Source organism: Chamaea fasciata, unplaced genomic scaffold, assembly GCF_029207755.1.
Source record: "Chamaea fasciata isolate MVZ Bird 193981 ecotype frontalis unplaced genomic scaffold, bChaFas1.0.hap1 SCAF_7, whole genome shotgun sequence".
Taxonomy (NCBI): Eukaryota; Metazoa; Chordata; class Aves; order Passeriformes; family Sylviidae; genus Chamaea; species Chamaea fasciata.
In genome coordinates this window covers 19,634,474-19,654,748 of record NW_027094092.1, presented here as the reverse complement: position 1 = coordinate 19,654,748, position 20,275 = coordinate 19,634,474, and the positions used below count along the sequence as shown (strand labels likewise).

Genomic DNA, 20,275 nt, shown 5'->3' with positions numbered 1-20,275 from the left:
ATCTTGTTAAAATTATCCCTATGACAAAAAACACACTTTGGATGCTCTAAAGAGGAAAAAAATAGAGACTTAACTAGAATCTTACCCTGGCCCTCAAATGCCATCCATTACAGAATCAACGAAAAAGGTTTTAAAATTTTTCCACTTCCAGAGGAAGTACTCCTATAATTTTAAAATATTCTTAATTTAAGCTATGTAGGTCATCTTCTGTTGGAGCATTATGTTCTAAATGCTGAGGTTACAGTTTTAAAAATATATTTATGTATGTCTATCCATTTTCCATCACATCTGTAGACGTGAAGTAGCAGTCTTACTATCGGATTTACTTATCAATTAGTCTATGAACTCTCAATTTCTCACTGCACCAAGCATATTTTAAAAAAACAGAACCACTGGGAGTTTCTAGGAATATTAAAATCTGGAAGATTAAAATCCCATATCAAAGATGTAATTTTATGGTCCAGCTAAGTTACAACATATCTCTGTGCTAGTTAAACCAAACACTCATCATGAAACCAATTACAGAATTTAGAAGGACTTGTTTTGAGTCCAGATCTTGTTCTGCGTGAACTAAGAGAGTATCTTTTCAAATAGCACAAGGAAGATTAGAAGTAGTCAAAGGTAATATCACACATTCAGATACAAAAAAGACAACATTCTAAAAATGTGATTTTCTTGATTAGGATATTAGCAATTCTTAAAAAGCCAAATTGAAGTCAGGAATGTAAAAATTCAATAATCCTGTTTCCCACATTTATAGGAACGAAAATATACTCTCAGCTGAAGGACCTAATGTGTTCACAGGGGGTCACTCCAGGCTATTTATATTCTCAAAAGGTTGTTTTTAGCTAGGCCAGAACAGCCAAGGTCTTTCTTCTCAAGGTATATTCTTTACAGTTTCACTGTGTGTAAATTTATCATATGAAGAAAAATTTAAAAATCACTAGGGTATCAGATTCTTATGAGATACTTTCATGAATAACATAGAAACTTCAGCTGAAAATATCCTTGCAATGCCAACTGCACACCTAGTATAACTTCATGCATAAATGAAAATCACCTTCTGTAAATGTTACTCTGTGCAATCAATGGGATCCAATTAGTTTTGTGTGTTCTCTGTGTCCAATGTTATGACAGACAAAAATCTATCAGATGACAATGTATGTTTTATGCTTTAAGTAGAATTTTTGCAGATCATTAGCTTATAATGCAAACCAGCATGTTGGGTACTTTTAAAGGAAAATGAAAGTGGGAGGAAAACAAGTTGAGCTGTTCAGTTCATACCATCATAAGAACCTGCATTTCTAAGCATTTGATTCAGGTAAGGCTCTACCTTTTATATGATTTTAGAGGCAAATGCCTACAGCGACAGTGAAAGAGACTGAAATACACGCTGAGGCTTTTTGCAAGTGGCATCATGATATGCAGCATGTTTCTATGATAGCAGCTATCCCCAGAGTATCAATCATACATAAGAAGACCAGAACCAGATTTTCAATCCTCTTATCTCATCCCCCAGTGTCTCCTTTCTCTTCTATATTTTATAGGGAGGAGAGACAGAAAGTTGCCACAAGATTATTTCTGTGGCAGCGTCAACTCCCCCACTGGTTTTCTGCTCAATACTTGTGACTGACACTTAGTTCAGCCTAAAAGATAAGGACAGGACAGACTTCTGAGTACCAATCAATGGGCCATGCCACATGCTGTAATTGAAAAATACAGTGCTTCAGCAATAATATGAGGACATATCATTTTTAGTGCAAAGCAGTGGTAAAGAGAATTGTAATATGTAGCTTGCACTTATTTTTATGGCACCTGTCTGGACATAGTTAAAAAATGGGAACCTGAGCTACAGAATCGGAATTCTGTAAATCAGCAATGCTCAGATTAAGGTAAAGCTCCACATTTTATTTCACCCACAGAGCATGAGATCTTTTCAACCTAATCATCTGTCTGATGTCCTGCTGCACCTTCACCCAAGTTACCTGTTAGCTTGGCACAGGACGGGTCAAGTGGGAAGTGACCAGAGTGGGTCACTTAGTCCAACCTCCCTGCTCAAGCAGGGTCATCCTAGAGCACCATGCAGAGGATTGTGCCCAGAGAGATCTTGAGTACCTCTAGTGAGGGAGACTCCACACCCTCTGGGCAATTTGTTCCAGTGCTTGGTGACCTGCACAATGAAGACATTTTTCCTTGTGTTCAAATGGAACTTCGGTGCATCAGTTTCTGCCCGTTGCTTCTTGTCCTATTGCTTGGCACCACTGAGAAAGGCCTGGCTCCATCCTCTGATACCCTCCTTTCAGATACTGATAGACATTGTTAAGGTCCCCTCTGATTCATCTCTTCTTGAGGCTGAACAGGCCAGACTGCCTCAGCCTTTCCTCATAAGTGAGATGCTCCAGTTCATTAATCATCTCTGTAGCCCTCTGCTGGACACACCAGTCCAGATGTGCCTCACTCACCAGGGCTGAGTGGAGGGGCAGGATCACCTCCTGTGACCTGCTGGCAATGCTGTTCCCAATGCAGCCCAAGATTCCATTGGCCTTCTTGCCCACTGCTGGCTCATGGACAGCTTGTTTTCCACCAGGAACCCGAGGTCCTTCTCCACAGACCTGCTTTCCAAGAGCTCAACCCCCAGCCTGTGCTGGTGCAGGGGGTTATTCTTCCCCAGGAGCAGGACCCTGCACTTGTCCTTCTTGAATTTCAGAAGGTCCCTCTCTGCCCATCTCTCCAATCTGTCAAGGCCCCTCTGAAGGGTGGCATAGCCCTCTGGGGTATGGGCCACTCATCCTGGCTTTGTGTCTGCAGGGTACTCTGCCCCTTCCTCCAAGTCATTGATGAATTAGCTAAACAAGACTGGGCCCAGTACTGAACCTTGGGGGACACCACCAGTGACAGGGCTCCAACCAGACTCTGTGCTGCTGATCTGACACTCCGACAGCTCTCAGCCCACCTCACTGTTCACTCAGCCAGTCCACACTTCCTGAGTTTGCCTGCGAGGGTGCTGTGGGAGACAGTGCTGAAAGCCTTACTGAAATCAATTTAGACAATATCGACATCCCTCCAGGTAGCTGTTTCATCATAGAAGGCAATCACTTTGTAGAAGGCACACACACAGGCACAGCACAGTGGGCTACTGTTAGTAAACCTGTTAAAGCACCCAAACTGCACACTCCTAATCTCAGGCCATCTCACACTATTAAGTACTTTCTTTAGGCTCTTCTTTTATGGAGACTTCTGAAGCAAAACAATGCAGGTTGCACTCAGAAAACATCTATCCTTCCAAACAGTGCATGTCCCCCCCCCGCCTCCCTTAGGCAAGCATAAATGCTAACCACCTGGAGAGACACGGCAGCCTGAGAACTAACCTGTAAAAAGTTGTCCTTAGGGCTCCCACTGCTGAGTGGAAAAACAAAGGCATCACAAGGATTTGCCTAAAGTCACAAAGCAGGTGAGTAGCACAACACTAAATACCACTGCTTCTCTTTTCACCTTTCCTTCTTTCTATGGTATCTAACAGGAGATTTGGGAAATTACATACCTTTCAAAAGATATGTGAATGTATTTAGAAACTCTTCATATGACTGCTCATGACTATTAATAAATTGATCAAGGATGCTGTTCTTTAACAGTTGCTCTCCCATGATCATCCACACCTTGAGAGCCGAAGAGGTACATCTGTTTCTGTAGTCTGCTTCTGCAATAGAAAGAAAAGATCCATATACACCTGCAGGCAGAAAACAAATCAATAGAGAAGTCCCTTATTCATACAGATGGGCCCCAGAAAGTATAATTTTTCTTCTCTCCTTGTGAAGTTCTGACCTCGTCAGTGGAACTTCATTCAACATTTCTCCCAAAATTCACATGGACATAGAAATTTAAGTACAAAGGGAGAAATTGTGATCATTTATGCTTGAAATTTATGACCTTGGGTAATAAGGGCCACAGAAGTGCCAGCTTCTCCTGGTGTCATTCATTCCCTTAGGTTGTTCAGTCTTCCAACCCCTGCCTTCTTTGCAGAAACAGTGACACCCCTCATCAGCATGTTGTGTTTAACAACCAGGACACACCTGTACATTCAAATTTTGGATTGAATCCATTATCTCCAGGTGCACTGCTCACTGTACCATCAAAGCCACAAACTCAGATTTTGGACCACACGTTAAATCATAACGACGTGTGTGTGTGTGTGTGTGTGTGTGTGTGTGTGTGTGTGTGTGTGTAAACTGAGACAGCACACAGGACAGAGAGGGCATGCTGGAGCTGGACAGCCACACAGGAATGTGAGGACCACTCTCGAGAATGGAACAAATGCTGAGAGGTGAAGGAAGGCAGGAAGCTCCACTCCCCAGTCACATAGCAACAGCTTTGCAGCCCACCTCCATCACTTAACCAGACTCTGTGGGTAGTAGTGGTCCTGAACAGCCCTGGGTGAAGCCTGATGAAGTTTACCTTGTCCCTAACTCATAACATCTGTGTACATGCATGTTAACAGCTGCAGGATGCTAAACACTTACCCATATTGCTTATTTTCTATACACATAAAACCACAGTATTACACACATAAAAGTCCACATTAATAGAATCAATTTGCACACACAAACCTGATCAAGATGCAAGAACACATTATACACTAAATGCTTGATTTCCATGTGTTCCTCTGTTTCCTCTCTTGATTTACCACAACACTAAGAAGTGGATTTTGGGAATGAAAGCTTAATTTTTCAGCAAAACTTCAATGATACTAAGGAAAGGCTGCCAACCTGGTACTGAAGTTAAATAAGATCGAAGAATTGTTTGGAGACCAGAAAGAAAATAAAGCATGACTTCTAACATAAAACTCTAATTTTGTTACATTGCCGGCTTCCAAGGAAGACTAATATTCTGAAGATACCAAAATACATGCACACATAACCTAAAGTTTAAGTTTTCTAATGTTTTACAAAAATCCAACCATTATTAATCTCTGTGGACTGACCAAGTAGAATATAACTCACCAGACTCTCAGAGCTGTTTATGTATATTACAGGGCTTTGACAGGTAAGCAGTGCCTTCACTCCTCATTATGGTTAAGTTACTAAAATCATGACTTGAAATAGTGCTGTCATTTGTAAGGCTACTGTAAAAGAAAACATACATATATATCTAATCAAGAAAAACTTAATAACTTTTTGTTTTTCTTTGGAGTCTGGTGTCTAGGATCTCCAACTCCTTTACAAACGAAATAAACTTAACATTCCCCAAAGGAAGAGCAAACAAATATTATTTCCAATAGCAGATTAAAAAAATGAGTCACCAAGAATTTAAATGACTTAAAAACAGGTTAGTGGAGGGCTGACAGCAAATCTTAGATTAATTCATTCTAAAATGCTCTAGGAAACTAGAAAATTAATATGCAATTTGGGGGCATAGTCACATCCTTAACCAGCTGCATGACAGCTTGGTGAAAGCCATGCTCCATAGCCACCAGATTACCAGCCTGAGATTCAGCACCCAGACCAGGTGATACCAAAATCATATATCTCAATTCTTACTCTGCTGTACAGCTTCTACTTCCTAAAGATTTTGGGAAACTTCACTTCAGATATTCCCTTGCACAGCTGTTATTGAGGTCTACAGAATCATCTCCTCACAGAGAGGAAAAACCAGCTAGGTCCTAATGAAAGCCTAGGTTCTGTCAGAAAAACAGCCACTCTCAGACAACAGAGAGGACAGACTGGCAGCCAGAACTACCTGTTCCCTGTTTTCAATCATTTTCAAGAACTGCCTGGTGCTTCAGCATGGCCCTAAACAAAAGCAAGTGCAGAGGATGGTATGTGGGGAATATCTACTATCCCTGAAACTGAGCATGTGGTTAGGACGGATGGTACAGGAAGGGTGTTCAAAAATTTATCTCAACCCATCAAGGCTTTCACATTTTTGATTCCACTTTATTTTCTCTGGCTTCCCACCTGCTTTATTCCAGAGTCTCTCTTAAATGATCACCACACTATGTCAGTCACAGAAAAGTTTTGTGAGGTGAACAGCCAAAACCAGGCTGACCCAAAGACTCTCACCTTTGCTAAGGAGCTAACCAGTAGGCTCTACCTAACTAAAAGGCTTCAGCAATCACCCAATTCACAGCCTCCAGGCAACAACTTCTTTAAACTATCCTGAAAAAATGAAAAAATACACAGTAATGGATTGGAATCCTCCACAATTTTAAAAGTTGATACAATGACACTTATAGGAATGGAATTACTGCATTGTTCAGTTAAAGAATAGATACTACTAAAATCAAAACATTTTCTTCTTTTTTTCCCCAAAGGAATCAAACTAAGTTGGAAGTGTAAAGGAAAGTAAAGCCAGGGTATCTGATCCTTTCCTTGTGCTGGCTTTGGATACTTCTAGAGTCAAGTATCAGCAAGTGATGCATTCAAGCTGCAACTATGCTTTCTTCTTTTTGCATTTCGCTCCTGTTCATCCATCCAAATTACTTTAATGAGGTTTCTTGAGGCGATCATTCATTAAGCCTTGCTGATCATCAGCAGATTGTGCAAAATCAATTTTATTTCTCAAAACATAGTCTTCTTCTGAGCAGTTTAAGACAAATCAGAAATCTCTGCATGGAATCACAGAGGCAGGGCAAGTGAGTATTAGAATGATTTCAATTATACAGTGATTAATCCTATTAATGCAAAATGTGGTGGAATATAAACTTCCTGGTTTATGTTGCATTTTTAAGTGCTTTATGTTTCTTTAAAATACAACACAGGCAATCAAAGAAAAATCAAGATTATTAATTTTTTAAAGGAAAGAGCAGAAAGCTAATTGTCTCTACAAACTCAATAAAATCTTATGTAATTTAATTTTTCAGGGGGGGGAAAAATTTCACTAGCATTTCTGGCATAGGTTCAAGTCAGGTTTTTGGACTATGGATTTGTTCTCTTAGAAGTCATTCTCAATTTTTAAAAAAGACTGATGAACGAATGGGGTTTTTTATAGTTCACCCATAGATTCATGGAAAATATCCACTAGGTACACCTGTTATCAAAATTTTATAATTTATGTCTGCAAAAATCAGATTGAACATTAACACACTATTGTTAAATCTTATACTATGTTACCACTGGACAATGCCCCATCTTTTTCCCTACAGAGCTATCACAGTAACTACACCTTTAACGATATTGCTACAGCAATGAAGAATGAGGTAGCAGCTTTGCAAAAAGAATGCGGTTTTAGCAGACAAGTGCACTCAGAATCAATTTAAGTCTATCTAGGTTCCGGCTGCTCCCAAAAAGGCCACCATCACCTTCACTTCCTCTTCACCTCCTGGTTTACCACCCCAGTCCATCTCTTACACAGACAAAATAAACTACCAATACAAAACCTGAGAGTAAACAGACCAAATGCCTATAATGTGCTTTAAAGACGTATTTTCCGATCTGCCTTCCAGCTGTACAATCGTGATGTCTGTACAAGGGGATGGTGGGAGCGCGCAGTGCGAGCAAGGGAAGGATGCAGGATTGCCCTTTTGGCAGCCTGTCATAGTTGCTTATGCAACCATGAAAGCACAGCCTCACCAGAAACACCCTCACAAATGGCCCAGAAAGCTGTGCCTCTTCCACGCCGCAAAAGCAGATGTCAGCAGGGCACTCCTACACCCACCGCGCCAAGCCGGAGCCTGCAGTGCAGATCATCAGCCCCCACAGTGCAAAGAGGCAGGCAAAGCTGGAACTCAAGCCTGTCCTTAACAAATGCTTGTTGTTAGCTATAGACCATGGTTGCTGCCTTAACAAACATCCCAGGATGGTGCTTTAAAAGTAGGCCAAGGGAAAGGCGTGATTCTGAGAATTCCTGTTCAAGAATGACATAAAACATTTTGAGTCAAGAAGTTACCCATTTTCCTGAAGGCAGAAAACTTCTTGTCTAGACATCTGCAAATGTACAGTTGCAGAAGAAAGCCTTCCCTGCACTACTGTCCTGCCCTACTTTTTTCTCCCTCCTCCTCCCTGCTACCACCACCTGTGGGGAGGCAGAGCTCCAGGAACAAACACAAAGGCACCAAGTCCTGGCCCACAAGCAGGTGCAGGTCAACCCAGCTGGAGGAAAAAAACTAGAAGTTACAAAGGACAGAAACTTTCAGATGAGGTTCCTTCCAACATCTTGCAATTCAATGCGTTCTATGACAGCTAATCCTGTTAAAATCAACTGGATGTTTGCCATTGCCTTCAGCAGGAGGCCTTAAGGGCACACACTTAATGTATCAGCAATTCCTGAGGATGGGAGCTGCATCTGCTTGCCTGAGTGCATTACTGCGCCTGAGAGCTGACCTTTAGACAGACAAAAGTATGTGCCTCTCATGCCCAGCTCATATGAGCTTTTAAAGGATATATCCAAGGGCTTTAATTGCAAGCAAGCATATTGATCCTGTTGGATTTCTCTGCTATTATGCCAGACCCATACCTGAGAATTTTTTTAAATGAGATTCCAATGGCTTCAAGAGTACTGCTCCCTTTAAAGACAACCTGGAGGCCCCACGGCAAGGATAACATTTCGTCCAAACTGCAGCAGTCGCTGCCCCCTGGAATGCGATTGTCCAGGATCTGACAGTCAAAGCACAGCTGGATTCAATCAGGTATTTTAGATAAGCCCTCCAAATAAAGCCCTCTCCCTCACAGGTTAAATACTGTTTACTGTCAGTTTTAGATGAGACAGAAAATTGAAGATTGTAGGATGCTGGACTCCCTGTGCCCTTTTTTACAGGTTTCAGCCTGTGGGTCTTGGCTAAGTATCCAGCATATTTGCATTCTGGCTGGCAAATCCTACACAAATGAGTAAGGCAGCCTTCCCTTTCCCTGCTGAGCTGGAGTGCATTACTGCAACCCACAGGAAGCCAGCTACATTTCAGCTCAGAGATGACTGTGTTTTACTGGCAGAAAATATGCTGAAAAGCCTGGAAATATCTCAATGCAATTTGGAATGACTTCAGATGAAGAAGACACAAACAATATATTACTTTAAGAAATTAACAGTAGAAGAAGAAAATCAAGTGAAATAAAGCATTTCCATAACAGCAAGCAATCTGCTGAAAACATACTACCTCTGTCACTGTTATTAAAATAGAAATTGTGAAGGAAAAGTCTATTTATTCCTCTTCACATGGGTTCTCTGCCAGTTATATTCAGGATAGAAATCCAAGATCTTCTTGCTATGACCAGGATAGTTTTGAACGTGACTTCCCTACCATGTAGACACATTATTCTGAAGCTATTTGCTGCAACTTCTCCAAAGCTCTTTATCATTGACAGAGACCAGCTTGGACAGATCATGCCCTGATCCAAAAATGATATGCTGATTTGCCAAAGAACTTTAAATTCTCCATCTTCTCAACCACAGTAACTGGAGAAAGAATTTCGGAAGATAAGGCAAGTCAACTAGTAGAAAGAGTCTGAAACGAATGTAAAATATTAAAGTGACACAGCTGGGGGACTGGATTTTTCACTTCAATATTTGGGGTTTTTTTTGCCAGTGCCTCTATGACCACAGACGCAAACAAAGTTCAGAATACATCAAACACTTTGATAAGAAGCTGTCAAGTATTACCTAAGACCTACTGAAAATACAAATAAATGTGATCTGAGTGCCCTTAAATTTGGGGAAAGTTTTTCAGCATTCATCTCAGCACAACAGTTTCCTTTTATCTTTGTTTCAGTAGAAAAGGCCCATATGGATGCTACAGGGCACAATGCCTTAGCACTGCTGTATTTTGGATGAGAAACACCACATCATATCTGCATTACAGTTATTCAATGTCTCAAGACAATTTTCGCAAACATTTGGTGTGTTTGCTTTGCTGTACTAATCAAATTCCATTTCAAGTTCCTTCTATTTCTATTCTCACAGCAGTTTCAAATGGGAGTTGAGATACTTCTAAAATACAGTGCAGCAGATGTTGTAACTCAGGAGCGGGTGAAGCAGGGCCAGGAAAACAAAAGCAGGGAGCTATGAAGAGTAAATTGTTTTCCAGGTTTTTCGGTTTATTTGTTGTGCTGTGTTATGCAAGTGGCTTATCCTCTGTGCCCCAGCACTTCTAGCTGTTGAAAGGATATGTTCCCAGTGGACTTCCCAGCGTCTCATTATTTGTTGTTGGAGGAAAGCACTGTGAAACTGATGAAAAATGCCACAGAAGGGTGCAAAGTTTTATTAGTATCTCAAGGTGTGATCAGAAGGCAACTGAGGGAGAAAAAAAGGCATCTCTAATTACTTCAGTGGACTTTGAGTAGGACTCTTTAGTCAGCCCTCACTCACTGAACTGCATGCACTTGTCATTTCCTTTGCTCTGTTTCAATGTCATTGCCCACTTGCAGCACAGCATTCCTGGGGAAAGTAGTGTGCCAATCAGCAAGAGCTGTTTTCTTGTACTACCTATTGAAATAATTTTTTAAATCAAAATTTATTTTAAATTACATTTTAAAATAGCACTGAAAAATTCTGAAGATGATCACAAGGTTGATAGGTTTAACAGCATAAAAAAAATACAACCATGAGGAAGCTTATGCTGCAGATATTTACAACCTAAGAGGCACCTGCTGTCACTCTGAGCCTGTTCCGCACCAAAGAGTTAAAGCTTCTGGAGGCTGGTGGGTTTCTTGTTGTGCCATCTGAAGACGAGGAGAGGAAAGGAAAATAAACCAGTCACAGCCAGTTAGCCACAGTAGATCGAGTTCTCAGGAGCACATCTGCAAATTAAGCAGATAGATTCCCCTCCATCAGGCTGTCTCTCCATGCCACGAGCCCCCTGTGCTGTCACAGAAGATTTCTCACATTGCTCACATTTGAATCCCAATTACACAGAAAGATTACGGAGGACACAAAAAACTGCTATCAGCCAGGTACGTCTAAATTACTGTTTCGCCCAAAGCAAACTGGGTTGATACACTTGGCAAATGTTTAGAGAAATACTATATAGGAATTTCCTTCCTTAAGCTTCTTTATGAAGGACTTGAAACTTCTCTGTGTGTCTGGATATGATTTTGATTGTGGAGAATTTGGAAACAGTATTTGCTTTTCAGGGGTATGCTTTTCTGTTTTGGAAATGAAAAACAACCACCAAATTGGTCAGAGAAAAAAAACCTCCACGATACCGTAAAATCAATTTAATTCTATAATAGATATCTGTGTTCACGCCAAAATAACTGCAAACTAAGTAATGGCCAGCAATGGGTATTTACCAGCTAGGAATCCATGTTATCCTGCATTCCATTCTCTCAGTGTCCAATCAGTACAGCACAAATATCTTATTTTTGTGTAAATGAAAAAAGGTTCTTTGTGTTTGCTACAGTTCATAAGATCAACTCATTCATCATTCATTATTTTGCAGCATTCAAATGACTGTGAAATTATTACAAATAATACTTTCAACATTGAAAAATATGAGATGTCACACTAAACAGCAGCACTGATTAGTCATTGTTTTCCTGATTAGAATGTTTTTGTTGCCTAACTGGGTAACAGGCAAAGCACATAGGTGAACAAACCATTTCTGCACAGGGTCATAGAAGACAAAAAGTAATAAACACAGTTTGGGAGTGATTCAGTGCCTAAACACTGTCATCTAGTGACATTTCATAAACCCTAGATTTACTAGGATTTAGGACACAAAACAATGGGAGACTTGGTTCCATAGGAGAAGCTAGAAGACAAGGAAGACTATCCAAAGTGACCTGTTTGGGTCACTCGGTGCTACCCAGTCTCTGAAAGCTGTTCATCCTGTACTACTCTGTGAACGCCTAATATGGTTTCTGAAATGGTACACCACCCAAAATTTTAACTATGTCCATCTATTTCCACAGTAAGCACATTTCAAATTACATTATCTAGTGCTTTTAAAAAACATCTTCTCTCTTCATGTCATCCTTCTATAAATGTATCTCCTAATGCATCTATCTGAATTCCTTATAATCTCCTCTTGCTATATAAACAACTCTTAACTGAGAAACCTGCTCAAAATACTGTTTGATTTTAAAATAAACACGGGGAGAATCTTAGTTTTCTTCTTTTTGCTAGCTTAGCTTCTAGCTGAGGTCTCTACTGCTTCTCAAATAAGGGCTTATAAAAGTAATGCTGAGATTCTTATTTATTTGTATAATCCTTACAGCTTAACCTTTTAGAAAGACACTAAATATGATGAAGTATGACTCAAGTGATCATAACTGGTAATTATTCATGTAACTCCCCCCTTCTCTTCTTATTCCTCTTTTCTCCTTGTTATGTCTCTTCCCCAGTATCCCGTGTTGCACCACAACAAAGACATTTGTCTGCTGCCCTCTGCTAATCCAACTCCAGTTTTGAGCATAAGGCCACAAAAAAGCACTTCAAACTCTTTGCTGATAAGGTTAGATCTTTTGGGTTCCCCGAAGCTGTTCAGGGTTAGACGAGCCACGGCCCAAAGGAACCAGTGGTATTGGAAGGTTAGAGTTGGAGGTCAGCATAGCCAAAGAGCAACCACACTGTATTGACACACTGTAATTAGCATGAAAATACACGGAAAGCCAAAGCAATTGCAGTCAGTGCCCAAGGAGATACTTGTGTCCAAAAATCTCAGATAAATATTCCCTCATTATGTACTGAACTTACTATGTAATTATGTAAAGCTCAAGAAATATTACGAGATGACAAGGAAGGATGTTTTAAGTGTTCTTAACCGGTATGTTCTGTGTGTCTACAAATCAAATAATTTTCACTGATCTTTTCTCCACTCTGTATCTGCAGACTCTCCAGACAGTAAACTCTTCAGAACTGAGTACTGCTCAATATTTGGGAAATAGTTTGTGACATTATGGACAATTTCCTATTTGGAGATTCTTTAAGTATATATAAAAATACAAGATGCATACCAATATGTCAATTAAATAGTTTGCCACTTTTAATAGTCTCATAAGACTTCAAATATAAACCAGTCAAATGTAGAACAGCAGTGGTACAAGATAAAGAATTCTAATTTTCTCATATAGAACAGAAATTTTCTTACAACATCTTCAGCATGGAAGACATTTTACTTTTCTAAAGATCCTGCAAAACCAAAGAAGCTAAGTAACCATACAATATGAGAGACGAGACAAATTACATCTAATCAACTAAACCAAACTTAGTGCAAGCCCCTCTGATGATGCCTTTTTTTTGAAAGCTCGTAAGAAACAAGCAGCAGATTCCTGTTTAGCATATCACCTGAAGGTAAATAACTTCATAGGTCTTCCTTCATGCATAATAAGGACAAAACCTGCTGCGTATACCGACATGCCTAGAAAAGGGTTCACTAATTTAATTAACTTATAACCGAACTTCACCCACAGTGCAGTACTACTAAGAAGAAATCTAAATACAGAAAAAACTACCACCTTCAGGGCAGAGGCATCAGGCTATACGGCGAACAGAACTCAACTATGATCTTTGGATGATTCCACTACATCAGACAGCCATTCCATGGATTGTTTTTCAAACAGACTCAGTAATGGCTATGCCTCCCTGTCTGTGTGCTCTGGCCTGAAAACATGTCACCTCTGAAAAACATTCCATGGCAGGTCCCTATTTTAGCACAGCAGTTCCTGTAACAGTTTGCAGACAGGCAGTGCAGCAATACGGTACAACATGGCAACTGATGTAGCCAGTGTCATCAGTTCCTGTGTTTTTACAGCGACTCTTCCTCTACACGATGTTGTTCAGATCCCCCCAGGGATGTCACATAACTAGAAGATACCAAATCCTTACTTAAAAAGAAGCCCTATGTGTCTTGGGTTTTGTTGTCACAGCAAAATGAAAAGCAGCAACAAGGAAAATATGAATCCTAAAGGGGGTTTTTTGGGTTTTTTAAAGTAATTACATTTTAAAATGTAGGATTTAGCCGGTTTTTTCTAATATTTAGCTCACACCTTTAAATTCTGGGGATTTCGCAAAGGCTGGGACAGAGAACCTGGGCATTTACTAAAGGGCACAAGTCTGCTGTCGCCAAAGGACATGGCCAATGATTCAGCCAGTGATTTCCCTCCTTGGTGTCTGTGCTCTCCAAAGCTCTTTCACAGTCAATATCCAGCCTGATTACATAAACTCCTTCCAGTCTTCAACGAAACAGGTTTATAAGAGTAGAAGCTACCCCTTGAAACCTACTCATGAAAGCATGAGCAAAGCGCAGAGATGGAAGACAAAGGATTCGAGCACGCTGAAGCCCGGCGCCAGCGGGAGCCGCCTGCCCGAGATCCCGACCGGGCTGTTCAGCACAAGCGCCAGATTCACCCCGGCCCCCGCGGCCCCCGCCGCTCCAGCCGGCCCTGCACGGCTGCAGACACAGCGGACACCTCCTGCTTCAACAGGGGTCAACAAATGCAGTCAACAAATCCTGACGGTTTTCTTGTAAACAAAACGTGCAATCGGAAGTTTCCGTGCACGCCGGTCCTCCGGCCCACTGACTGCGCGGCCCTGGGGCGGGTTCCCGGCCGGGAGCGGGCTGGGCGGGGGTCTCCTACCGCCCTGGAGCCCCGCCGGAGGAGGCTCCCGCACTGGGGTCCCCGGGCCTGCGGCAGCCGGGGGGTTCCAGCCCGGTATCCCCGGCAGACGGGCAGGAAATCCCGGCTTGTGGAATCTCCGGCGCTGCTCCCTCCGCCCCCGGCGCGCCGGGGCCGAACCCCGCCGCCAGCAGACCGGCCCCGGCCCCGCGGCCGCACTCACCGCCGCCGGCTCTGTGAGCGCGCCGATGCCGATTCCCCACGGGCCGGACAAGCCAAGCGGCGGCCGGGCCGGGCCGGGCAGGGCCGGGCACCCAGCGAGGACTACCGGCCCCAGCAACCCGCGGGCCCGCCCCGGGAAGCCGCCCCGGCTCAGGCCTCGGCCGCACCGTGGGCGGGCTCCGTGTGCCGGCAGCCCGTGGTGTGCACAAAATCCCCGACCTACGGCGGCAGTGGCGCACAGCTCATGCTTGATTCGTGTGTTGAGACGCAGGAAAGCCTGTCTTAGTGGGTTTCGGAGAGTGAACTGCAGCGCATAGGATTTAGAACTTCCATAGGATTTATTCGAGTTCTGTTAAATATTTGTGATAGGATCTAATGCATGATTGATCTGTTTGTTTTGTTTGTTTTTTTTCTCAGCCACGGTATGGCCCAGTCAACAGACAAAATGTCGCTGCAGATGGTATCCACCGTCAGTAACTCATCCTTGCTTCAGCCGGGCTTCTCTCTCCTGAATTTTGATGGGCATGTTTTCTTTTTTGGTCAGAAAGGATGGCCAAAGAGATCCTGCCCCACCGGTGTTTTCCTCCTCGATATAAAGCAGAATGAGCTCAAAATGAAACCTGCCACCTTTTCTAAAGATTCGTGTTACCTTCCCCCTCTCCGCTACCCAGCTCTTTGCACACTCAGAAGCGAAGCAAGGGCTGATGAGTACCAGTATATCATCCATGGTGGTAAAACACCTAACAATGAACTTTCTGATAAGATTTACTTTATGAGGCTGGTAAGCAAGACTAGCAAGAAAATAACATTCCAATGCATTGAGAAAGACCTGGGTGGAGATGTCCCTGAAGCTAGATATGGGCATACAATTAATGTAGTTCATAGCCGGGGGAAAAGCATGAGTGTTCTGTTTGGAGGGAGGACATATACTCCTCTTGCACAAAGAACCACTGAAAATTGGAACAGTGTAGTTGACTGTTTGCCATCTGTGTTTCTCATTGATTTTGAATTTGGATGCTGTACGTCATACATACTTCCAGAGCTTCAAGATGGACTTTCTTTCCACGTGTCAATTGCCAGAGATGATACAATCTACATCTTGGGAGGCCACTCACTTCAAAATAACACCAGGTCCCCCAACATGTACAAGCTAAAAGTTGATCTGCCCCTGGGCAGCCCGGCTGTGACCTGCACCATCCTGCCAGGGGGAATATCAGTGTCAAGTGCTATAGTGACCCAGATCAGTGACACTGAATTTGTCCTTGTTGGTGGCTACCATTCAGACAACCAGAAACGGCTGGCATGTAACACCATAGTTCTGGAAGATGGTAAGATAGAGATTGTTGAAAGTGTGAGCCCAGAGTGGACACCAGATATTAAACACTGCAGAATGTGGTTTGGCTGTGATATGGGTAAAGGGGCTGTTTTGCTGGGCATTCCTGGGGCCAACAAACAAATAATCCCAGATGCAAATTACTTCTACATTTTGAGATGCAAAGGAGCAGAAGAGGACAAGGAAGAAGAATTGATAACACAAAATTGCAGTCAGACATCAAGTGAAGACCCTGGAGACTCTGCTCCATTTGAAGATTCAGAGGAGTTTTGTTTTAGTGCTGAAGCCAATAGCTTCGATGCTGACGATGCTGATACTTACAATGAAGATGATGAAGAGGATGAATCAGAAACAGGCTACTGGATCACCTGCTGTGCCAGTTGCAATATTGACATTAACACCTGGGTCCCTTTCTATTCGACAGAACTCAACAAGCCTGCAATGATCCTGTGTTCCAGTGGGGCTGGCCACTGGGTCCACGCGCAGTGTATGGATCTCTCGGAGACCATACTTCTACGTCTCTCAGAAGCAAATGTCAAGTACTTCTGCAACAAGCATGTTGACCTTAATAAAGGGCTACAAACTCCCCAAAAGGTGATGCGCCTGAAAAAGCCACCCATGAAACCACTGCGCAGAAAGAAAACCATGAAGTTACCAACATCAGCGAAAAAGTCCTTTCTTCGGAGACTGTTCGAATAGATTTACACTGCTGATTTGTATTCACCTGGGAGGAAATGACATCCCAGGCAAAGGCAACAATGGTTGAAGCAAAGTGGGTTATTGGAGCTTGAAGAAATTCTCTTATTTCAGTTATCTCAATGTTTTTGTTATATTTCAAAGCACATTTATTTTTTCTGTCTCTTATGTGTATTTTGGTAATACTCAGACAGGGACGCCATCCTAGAGGGCACTGTGCAAACACACAGCCACACACTGGTAAACTGTGTGCTGAATTTTTAGCTATAACTTAGTCCCCAGTAAGTTTAATGGAATTGTTAGTAGGATAAGGCATTATCCCATGTAGTCATTGCTGTTACCATCTGTCCATAAAGAACGTTATATTGCCCGTTTTAATTTTTATCTTAGTCAGTAGTTCTTGAAATATTTGACCTAATTTATAGCTGCATTACTCCTGTTTTATGTTGGTGAAATGAAATAAAATGAGACTAATTACTCTGATTTTAAACAAAAGTAGTGGTTTAAGTCCCTTGTGTCAGAAATAATGAAATATTGAGATACTGAGGGTCAATTTTATTCAGGGACTTCGATTATGGAAAGCTTACATATGGAACATTTAATTCTGGATAATTAATTTTTTTATTTTGAGAGTTACGGAATGATTATATGTCAGTTTTGGCTACAGTTGTGGAACATCATCTCACAGTAAAAATTAAATTGCTTTTTTTAAACGACTGTGATCATCAACTGCTTTGTGTTTGTATTTTTAAAAATTTAATAAGATAATAAAGTTTATGATAAAAATGACTGCATTTTTTCATGTATTCATGGGTAAATCCTAAAGTTTACAAAAGGACAGCATGTATGATTGGGAGGTCTGTGTGAGGCCTGATAAGGGGTCTAGCTTCACAGTCACCCCATGCTGTGAGCTCCCATTGACTTCAGAAGAAATTCCTTCTGATGAACAGGACTTTTATTATTTACTCCAGGTCCTTCACTACCCATTTCTTTCTCTGATTTCCCAGGGTAACTGTGTAGAACTGTGAAAACTTAGAAGTGCAAACTGTAGCTGAGAGTAATTCATTGAGCCAGTGGAGCATTGTGAGGGTAGAAACAAATGCGGTTGTCTGCTCAAAGCATGAGGAGACGATTGGATTCAGATTGAAAAGGACATTGTCAAGGTTGAATAGCCCAAGAGTTTACTAAGATTTTTGTGGATTCTTTTATTGGCTATTTGTGAAGCCAATCATTCTTGACTTTATTTTTTATTCTTGTTACTGCTCCAAACATCTTTTCAGAAAATCAATACCAGCAGCTCAACATTTGTGAGCCAACAATAACAGCTCAGTATTCACAGTCCAACTCTCATGCCGGATCCCTGAATAAAAAAGAAAACCAGGAGCAGCTGTCAGCTATTTGATCACTATGTGCAGACCCTGAGCAGCCACTCCTTTACAAAGCAGTGTGTGGAGCACAGTATTCCTGTCAACACAGACGTGTCTGCACAGTACTCCCCTTTAAACCTTACCACCCCAAGTCAACATCAAAGAAAAGACAGCCATACAAAGTTTCCATTTACAAACTTTTCACATGCTGAGGGATCTTAAAGTTTGGATTGAGCTTCTAAAGGGGAAGTATTTCACCCTGATTGCCCTCTCTACACCCTGATATGAGTATAAATTCATAGATTTCAATGCTAGCTTCCCATTTGCGTTGTCATGTTACTTTATGTATGCTCAGAGTATATAGTGCTATGTTCTTCCAAGGAGTAAGTTAATATCATGTTCATATAAAGTCCTTTCAAACTGATGAAATTCAATAGTCAATGTCCCCTTTTGTAGGTCAGTCATAGGTCTTAATGAACTGAATTGTCATTAAAATATATCTTCATCATGCACAACCAAAAAAATCCACACCTGCATTAAAGCCACATCATCTCAACACCAACAAAAAGGGACAATATAGTCACACAATTAAACTCCACCCCTTGCCACTTTGCCATTTTACAACAAAGGACTCCCCAGAATTACTGGGTTCCCCATAATTATTGAATTCCCAGTCTGAGTTTTTGCCTGTTACCTCTCTCAGTTACTGTTATTATCTCAAGTTCCTTGAGCAGCACACTGGATGACAAATCTGTCTGCTAGTGCAGACAAATAAAAGGATGGAAACATTTTGTAATGGGAAAGCTCAGCACTGGCCTAGCAGAAGTGACATGAAGCCTGAGATAAATCCTTGTGGCTCAGGCACTGGTGGTGTGGTTGCAGCATGTTGGGTGCAACTCTGAATTTCCGGAACTGACTCCTGCAGCTGCAGTGACTCTGAATCCCTGGGAGCTGAGAACAGATGCTCAGCATGTGGCAAGCACGAGCACACATTGTGGCCCCTTCCAAGCTCTTACCTGAGCTGTTGTTCTTTACTTAACATTGTGTCTATGAAAAAAAGCAATTCACAGTCAGATTTCATGTTATACCTCATTCAGCCCATAACATAAGTAAGTGTATTGTATATTTGAGCTGTGGGTTTTTTAAAATGTATGGTTTATTTGAGTAGGAGGGGACAATTGCTTGGTTAAACCATGTCCCAGATTCACAGTGAAAGGCTGTACAAGCAGCATTATATCACATCTCAGAGACTGTAGCTACTGCATGAAAAAGAAGTTGTAAGTAAAATAGAAAATATTTGAAAGGACTTCAACATTAAAGAGATACACAAACTTCAGCCTGTAAAGAAGACACTTGACATAGCATTCAAGACTGGAGAAAGTACCTAATTTCCTGAGTCATGTACTTCAAAAGCATTCATTGTCTTCAAAACCAGCTAATCAATACAAAATGTTTCTTGCTCAGGCAGGTTAGAATTAACAGATAAAGTGAAGTAGATTTACGTGCAGAAGTAAATCTCTATTGTATCTGCATCCAATTGGCCTGTGTGTTTTGTAACCACACTAAGCAGCATCATGGTTCCCCGACACATTTTAGTAACCCTGTATTGCTATTATCAACCTCTCTGAGAAGAATATATGGATTTTACTGCTATTGAAAGGTGCTTGGACCTTGAAGTACCTGATTAATTTACAGGAAAAGCACAGCACAAACTTTACTGGTAGCACTAAAGTATGTGTTGTAGTTCAGAGTGACTCATTGCACCGATAGACCTTTGAAAGGAATGGAAATAATGCAAGTGGGAGCTCAAAGCAGAAGGAAAATATTGAATTCAGATTGAAAAGGAATTTGTTAAGTTTCTTACTGCTGGATCCTATGTATTAAAGACAGAAGGATTGGCTTACTTCTTTTTCATGATTGGTGGCTATAGCTCCCTCTGTATTTGATTTCCTATCCTATTCCATTTCAAACAAGACTAACTTTTGGGAAAGGCTTGAGCCTTTGAAAATCAAATTCCATTTTGTTGTCTCTACTTCGAAAACTGTGGCACTGGAGCCCATATTTACTTTGGAAAAAAGCAAGACAATAGCCATACAAACTCTCCAGTTTCTCAATACATAAACATGTGCAGGAAGAACAGAGCACTGGCCGTTCCACAGATGTGGAGAACCTCC

At 41.6% G+C, this 20,275-nt stretch overlaps 2 protein-coding genes across 7 annotated transcripts in view; one reads left to right on the top strand and one right to left on the bottom strand.

Annotated features, from left to right (window-relative positions):
* Positions 1-14,878, bottom strand: part of IFTAP (intraflagellar transport associated protein) — a 39,274-nt gene extending 24,396 nt beyond the window's left edge. The window contains exons 1-3 of one of the 6 annotated variants that reach the window (XM_066187868.1): positions 14,707-14,769; positions 4,998-5,116; positions 3,542-3,697 (exon numbers count right to left, since the gene is read on the bottom strand). In XM_066187868.1, coding sequence (XP_066043965.1) covers positions 3,542-3,650 — 109 coding nt within the window. In that variant the 5' untranslated portion in view covers positions 3,651-3,697; positions 4,998-5,116; positions 14,707-14,769. Of the gene's footprint in view, positions 1-3,541; positions 3,698-3,927; positions 4,000-4,997; positions 5,120-14,706 lie in introns of those variants that run through there. The other 5 variants (XM_066187867.1, XM_066187870.1, XM_066187869.1 and 2 more) reach the window with 5 other exon arrangements.
* Positions 10,578-17,473, top strand: RAG2 (recombination activating 2). Its single transcript, XM_066187863.1, has 2 exons — positions 10,578-10,877; positions 15,123-17,473. The coding sequence occupies exon 2, from the start codon at positions 15,130-15,132 to the stop codon at positions 16,735-16,737; it is 1,608 nt and encodes a 535-aa protein (XP_066043960.1). The 5' UTR covers positions 10,578-10,877; positions 15,123-15,129; the 3' UTR covers positions 16,738-17,473.
* The last annotated feature ends 2,802 nt before the right edge of the window (positions 17,474-20,275 follow it).